Here is a 7,500-nt window from a genome sequence, read left to right on the forward strand (position 1 = left end):
ATCTGTCTGTCTGTCTCTGTCTCTCTGTCTCTGTCTGTCTTAGAAATATTCATCGCCTCTAACTGCGCGTGTCTATTCAAGGCTGAAAACACGTATGTATATGCATTAATTTTACAGATATATCACACCATCTAAACTCAGAATGTACCTGTACCTCTGGCGTTGGATGTGCCGTGACATTCCCGCCAAAAAATAATCTCTCTGTCTCTGTCTCTGTCTGTCTGCCTGTCTGTCTGTCTCTCTCTCTCTCTCTCTCTCTCTCTCATCTCTCCCTCCCTCTCGCTCATACGTTCTTTATATTCTTTTCATATACAGTAAGTGTTTGAACATGCTTTCCATCAATACTGTTTGTACGAACTAAAGTAATGTACACGGAAGAAATAGACACTGCTAATCATCAAGAACCAACACCATCTCACACACTGCTCTCCATACAAGAATCCTTCACCGTGGACATCACCTCTGAAATTTTAACATAAAAAAACGGCGTTGGAGAGGACACTGCCCTTACAATACCACTGTACGCGGGTTTTTTTTTCAGAGTTGGTGTTCTCTCTTGACACTTATTTTTCATGGAAAGGGATCGCGGGCAGGATTAAGGCAGACATGGTGAGAGAACCGTTGAAACAGAACTGAAGGGAAAATGCACTAGACCTGGAAGGGGGGAAGCCAGGTGAGACAGTACAAGACAGGCAGCAGTGGAGATCTCTGGTAATTGTCTTATGTGCCACAGGGCACAGAGAGAACCACTGCTAAACTGATTATTAAAAAAAAAACCCAGAAAAAAACAAATAAATATATTTTAGAAATCACTGCATGGCGCCTATGGTTTACTGTTATCCCCCTTTTAAAAAAAAGAAAAGAAAAAAAAAGCTTACATAGCTTCTGATAGATGAAGATATGGGATTCGCACAGAGGCTCACAGCAGGACACAACCATCACGACCGACACTCACATAAGCAGCATGCGGCTGTCTCAACACCGCGTGTTTCTCCCATTGGCTCATTCTGCCAGGTACACTGAGCAACCCTCAACCCAGCAAAACAGTCGACACAACTGTGTGCCCTACCTGCATCAGGATTATGGAGGCGGTGGTCGGTACAGAGGGAGGTTGACAGCTGCATGAATATCGATAGGGGGGGCAACAGCTGTCTCTCCTCCCAAGCATCTAACGGTGTCATAGGTAGGGGAGACCACTCATGCACCACGCCTAACCTCCCCTCTGTTGTGCTGTACTGTACAACTTTGTACACAGGTTTGCTGACGGGTATTTGCGATGCGGCTTCTTTTCTGTACGGTTTAAGTGAGACTTCTTTTCTGTGATGTTCAAGAGAGCAGTGTGTGTGTGTGGTGAACGTTTTAAGTCACAACGATTGTTGGACTGGGGGGGAAAACACAACAGATTTGGGAGTGTCGGCTGTTGTTTTGTTTTTTATATTCGAACATAGATATGTCTTCGCCAACGTGTTCTCATTTTTCAACTCGTAAAATAGTAATATGGATTTATAATGCAAGCTGGATAAAGTCTATAAACATGTGTTGAACAATGATGAAACAAGAGCTGTTGTGAATGCCTTATGAAATCGGCTTCCAGATCGTACTTTTAGCTAGAAGTTACATGAGCCATAAGTATCACATTTTACCAGATTTCGCTCATTGCTAACAAACTAAAGTGATTTGACATTGAACAAGAAGTCGTGATATTGCTGTATCCCACTGTCCTTACCAAAGCCTCGAAAGACGTGTTATATATTAAACAATGAAACATACATTCGTCCTTGTCAAACACGTAACCTGAAAATCACTTCTCCAGTGTTAACAGTGGTCAGACAGGAGAAATATCAGCACCTGACAACTGTTTGTTGAAATGAAATATTGCCGTGCAGTATGGACTGCTCACCATGTGTCTTCGCCGCCTGTTCTGAAATCTGTGTTGGCGTTGCGACATAATGTTATTTTTGACGTGAAGATGATTCTGTAGACATGAACACATGATTGGGCTGCAAGGCTGCATGTATGGTGCGTAGACACTTTCATAATTATCTGACATCTATCATGCCAGAAGAATGTTTGATGCCAACAGGTCGTAAGCAAATCAGTGTTGCTGTTGTTTTCTTGGGGGAATGACCATCGCAGATTTTCATGTAAGTACAGGCAGATTTTGTATTGATGTGCGTGTGTGTTGATAGACAGATAGAAAGAAGAGAAAAAAGCAACAGCATAACAAAGGAGATGATATCGATGATGACGGTGACGATGATGATGTTAATAGCAATGGGGACATGGTGGTGGTGGTGGTTGTGAATGTATGTATGTATGTGTCTATATATCTATGTATGTACATGAGTGTGTATCCTTGTCTGCGTGTAACTCTGTGTGTGTGTGTGTGTGCGCGCGCGCGCGAGTGTGTGTGTATGTGTGTGTGTGTGAGAGAGAGAGAGAGAGAGAGAGAGAGAGAGATCTAAGCTGGGAGAGGAATACAAACTAATGAGAATAGAGACTGTGTTCCAAATATGGTTGGTTGTGGATTGAAGACGTGAAAACTGGGTTTCTTGTGCCCGTCACTGACAACACGTCAAAGGAACGGGTCCACAAGTAAACCGGTTGTCTTTCCTGCAGGTGTCTCACCTTCAAGTTTCTTACGTTCAGGTGTCTTATCTCAAGGCGTCTTACGTTCAGGCGTCTTACGTTCAGGTGTCTTTCCTTCAGGTGTCTAACGTTCAGGTGTCTTACCTTCAGGCGTCTCACCTTCAGGTGTCTTACCTTCAGGTGTCTTACCTTCAGGTGTCTCACCTTCAGGTGTCTTACCTTCAAGTGTCTTACACGCAAGCGTCTTACTTTCAAGTATTTTCCTGCAGACGTCTTACCTTTAGATTTTTTCCCTGCAGGTGTCTTACCTTCAGGCGTCTTACATTCAGGTGCCTTACCTTCAAATGTCCTTCCTTCAGGCATCTTATCATCAGGCGTCTTACCTCCAGGTATCTTACCTTCAGGCGTCTTACCTTCAGGTTTTTTTACCTTCAAGTGTCTTACTCTCCAGGTTCGTCTAGGAGACAGGGGAATCCATTTGATAAATGACAAACGAGACAACAGCTCTCCAGGTATCTTACCTTCAAGTGTCTTACTTGCAAGCGTCTTACTTTCAGATATTTTCCTGCAGGCGTCTTACCTGCAGGCGTCTTACCTTCAGGTGTCTTACCTACAGACGACTTACCGCGTCACCAGAAGAAGCTTTGTACAGTCATTTTTTCCTCAGCGCTGTCCCACCTCCATTCAATACAAATCGATGCCAAACGGAAATCTGACGTAGTCTAAAAAAAAAAAAACAACAATAACTCACCCATCATTTTGCGTTCTTCCTCCAGCTGCACCGCTTTGATGACTCATCCAGGCTCTCCATCTGGAGCTCGAACACACAGGCAAGGAGTGTTTGCATAGCAAAGGAGCTGACTGGTGTCCCAAGATGGATGGACAGGAATATTTTTTTTCGTCGTTTGCGGAGGAAAATAAAATGAATCACCACACCTTTGAGAGTGGTTGAGATCGATGAATGTTATTAAAGTGAGGTCGACGGTTGAGGGTAAAACGTTGTTGCTGTTGTTGTTATTGTTGTTGTTGTTGTTGTGAAGCAGAAGAAGAAGTAGAACAAGAAGAAGAAGAAGAAGAAGAAGTAGAACAAGAAGAAGAAGAAGAAGAAGAAGGAGAAAGAAAGCAGTAACAAGCTGCAAGGGGGTGGGGTTGTTGTTGTTGTTGCTGTGTATGTGTGTGTTAGCTTCTTGTTGGTTGGTTGTTTGCTGTATTTAGGGGTGGTGGTGAGTGTGTTGTGTGTTTGTTTTGTTTTTCCCCTTTTTTTTTCTTTTATGATTTATCGAAACATGTGGTGTACACACACAAACACACACACATATATATATATATATATATATATATATATATATATATATATAAAATGGACAATACCAAAAAATAAAAGAAGGGGAAAATGAAATATACAAACAAAATAATGGTGAGAGATGATAATCTGCAAGTAACACAATGGACAAAATGGCAGACAATAGAAGATGAATCACGGAAAATAGGCGTGCACAACATTTTCCCTTTCCCTGTATTTATCGTGAATTCAGAAGAAGAGGAAGATGAAGAAGAAGAAGAAGAATTATAAGGATTCTTATATAGCACACTATCCAGAAATAGTATCTCGATGCTTTTACATTACACGTGGTTTTACACATAACGCATTACATAACTGTTACTTATGCACACTAAAATGTGACCAGCAAACCACACACACACACACACACCCACACACACACACACACACACACACACACACACACACACACACAAACACACACACACACACACACACACACACACACACACACACACACACACACACACACACACACTAGCGCGCGTCACTAGTTGGACACCAAACGTATACATGGGCCATGTTGTGTCCATCCCTCACCTCTTTCCACCCCTCTTCCCTACTACCCTCTCCCCTATTCCTTTTTTCCTTCCCGGCCCTGCATCCTGCCCTCCTTTTCTCCAATAAAAACCAACCTCCTGTTTCATCCTCCAGCTCCCGAGGGCGGGCGGAGAGAGAAATGATTTGGGGGTGGGGTTAGGGGTGGGGGTTATTGTGGCTTGTTTCACCGGCTGTTAACACACTGGAAAAGCGCTTGTGTGGTGTTCCTAAACGGTACTCTGTCCAGAAAGATATAAGTGCTGATACAGACCTGTTTTCACTTCAGTTATGTATAATTAGTTCAGTGACTTCCTCACTCCATTGGTGACAGTCAAAATGTGTTGTTTCTTCTTCTTTTTTTTTTTTTGTTTTCGCATAGGACTGCGTTTTGAAACACTGTAGCTGATGATGAATCATTCATCTAAGTGTGGGGGGGTTTCCCTCCAGATTTGATTTATCCATCTCAGTGCCGTATTTTCATCTGACGTAACCTTCTTGGTGCAGTTTATCAATCGGGATGCGGGATTAATCTGCCTGATTCATCCATCGAAGTGTAATTTATCCACACGAGTGTGATTTATCTATTATCTATATAATGTATCCACTTTGGGAGTGATTTATCCATCTGAATGTCGTTTTATCTAAGTGTGATTTGTTCCTTCGAGTGTGATTTTTTCCCGTCTGAGTGTGATTCATCCATATTCTATATCCAGAACAAGCGTACAGCGAGTGCCGCTGGCACGGCCTGTTTGTCAGCCACGTTTATTTATATCCATGCCCTACTTCCTGGGTTCACGAACTTTCGCAGGGCCAACTAAAGTGCCAGCACTGAACACCCGTGCCTTCTAAGTGTGTAATACTCGCATCTCTTCAACCATACTTGCTCAAACACATTAAACCACCTGCAGCAACCAGCTTTGATGATAATCACCCCTTTTTTTTCTCTCGTTTCAGAACGACAGCAGATACGACGATTTATTAAAACATAAAACCCAGCATGATTGTCTCTTCTTCTTCTTCATCGCCTACAGCCAAAGTTCTTGTATGAAGTTCATTTCTCTGGAAGGAATTCCCTGCGCATGCTCAGTATGATATCGACAGTGAACTAATGTTGACTTTCAACACAGTTTAAATGTGACAATTTCTAATACTTTTTTTTATACAAAATTCGCGAAATATCTATTCAAAATCAAGAACTTTGTGTCACCCCGTCGTCTCAAGTCTGTCTCAACTGCTTGCAAACCATTTCATCTTGAGCCATCCCCCTTTTTTTTCTATTCTCCATCCTGCAGGTGTCCAGTTCATGGCTTGGCATGCAACGACCTAGCAGCAGCTAGGAAAATTAAGCGACAATTGTACGCCCCCACCCCCAGCCCCACCCCTTCAACCACCCCTGTCTTCCACCTCCCTTTCCCGAGCTCATCATGGAATAATAAAAACGATAAATGCTTATTCATTCAGCGCCTAATGTCTGGGTTTGCTCCGATGTACCTTGTATTCACCTGTGTACTAGCTGAATCGGTATAACAGCATTTGACTCGAAGTTGCGTGGCTTGTTAATGGAAAAGAGTTGCCACTCTTCATCATTCATTAGAATAATATCTTCTTCTTCTTCTTCTTCTTCGTTCGTGAGCTGCAACTCCCACGTTCACTCGTAAGCACACTAGTAGGCTTTTACATGTACGACCGTTTTTACCCCCGCCATGTAGGCAACTATACTCCGTTTTCGGGTGTATCATAATAATATAAGAGTTCGAATTTATTATTTTAAAAAAAATTAAAAAAAAGAAGAAGAAGACTTACAACACGTCACAGTACACCATCCCACGATGGAGAGAGCAGCAGCAGGAGGAGGAGGCAAGGCGGACTTCTTCGCCACCTTCCACCACCTGTGCTCCAGACTGCTGAGTCCCGTGGAGCGGCACGTGCTGCAACAGGCCCTTCAGGCCTACAGGGTGACTGGGCAGGTGAGGGACCTGGTGGAGAACACCTCCGGCCTGTGGGCGGCGCCCTCCAAGCTCCAGCTCCTGCCCTTCGTCCGTCAGGTGGTTTCCCTGCCGGACCGACCCTACTTTGACGCCCTGCTGGGCATCCACGAGGGGCACTTCGTCCGTGGGCCCAGGTCCGACTTGAGCAAGGCTTCCTCCTTGTCCTCGTCCAAGTCAGGTGCGTGCGTTGGTGGGGCTGTCGTGTTGTCTGGAACAGTTTCATATTCGTGTTCGTGTTTTTTTTGGGGGGGATTTGTCGGTGTGTGTGTGTGTGCGTGTTTGTTTGTGTGTGTGTGTGTGTGTGTGTGTGTGTGTGTGTGTGTGTTCGTGTGTGTGTGTGTGTGTGTGTGTGTGTGTGTGTGTGTGTGTGTGTGTTGTTGTTGTTGTTGGTGGTTGTTAGTGTGTGTGTGTGTGTGTGTGTGTGTGTGTGTGTGTGTGTGTGTGTGTGTGCCTGTGCGTGTGTCTGTTTCAGCGTGTGTGTCTATTGGCTGTGTGTCACCAGTCTGTGTGTGTGCGTGTGTGTGTATGTGTGTGTATTGTTGTTGGTTGTGTGTGTGTGTGTGTGTGTGTGTGTGTGTGTGTGTGTGTGTGTGTGTGTGTTTCTGCGTGTGTATCTATTGTCTGTGTGTCACCAGTCTGTGTGTGTGTGTGTATGTGTGTATTGTTGGTTGTTATTGTGTGTGTGTGTGTGTGTGTGTGTGTGTGTGTGTGTGTGTGTGTGTGTGTGTGTGTGTGTGTGTGTGTGTGTCTGTCTGTCTGTCTGTATGTCTGTTTCTGCGTGTGTGTCTATTGTGTTTGTGTGTGTGTGTGTGTGTGTGTGTTTGTTTCTGCGTGTGTATCAATTGTTTGTGTGTCACCAGTCTGTGTGTGTGTGTGTGTGTGTGTGTGTGTGTGTGTGTGTGTGTGTGTGTGTGTGTGTGTGTGTCTTTCCAGTACGATCCACGTGATAGATTTGCTCATTCGGAACGTGACGGCCAGTTCTCTCCCTTTCTTACCCCCTGAAGACCCCAGGTTATCTGATGTCTAGGGAGAGTCTCAATG

The 7,500-nt window shown here is 44.1% G+C and overlaps 1 protein-coding gene across 2 annotated transcripts in view; it reads left to right on the forward strand.

Annotated features, from left to right (window-relative positions):
• Positions 1–1,265: 1,265 nt before the first annotated feature.
• The window catches only part of LOC143293457 (uncharacterized), a 76,170-nt gene continuing 69,935 nt past the window's right edge, over positions 1,266–7,500 (forward strand). The window contains exons 1-2 of one of the 2 annotated variants that reach the window (XM_076604328.1): positions 1,266–2,144; positions 5,426–6,637. In XM_076604328.1, the coding sequence (XP_076460443.1) occupies positions 6,301–6,637 (337 nt within the window). In that variant the 5' untranslated portion in view covers positions 1,266–2,144; positions 5,426–6,300. The remainder of the gene's footprint in view (positions 2,145–5,425; positions 6,638–7,500) is intronic. The other variant, XM_076604329.1, reaches the window with a different exon arrangement.

Source organism: Babylonia areolata, chromosome 19 (genome assembly GCF_041734735.1).
Source record: "Babylonia areolata isolate BAREFJ2019XMU chromosome 19, ASM4173473v1, whole genome shotgun sequence".
In the NCBI taxonomy this organism is placed as follows: Eukaryota; Metazoa; Mollusca; class Gastropoda; order Neogastropoda; family Buccinidae; genus Babylonia; species Babylonia areolata.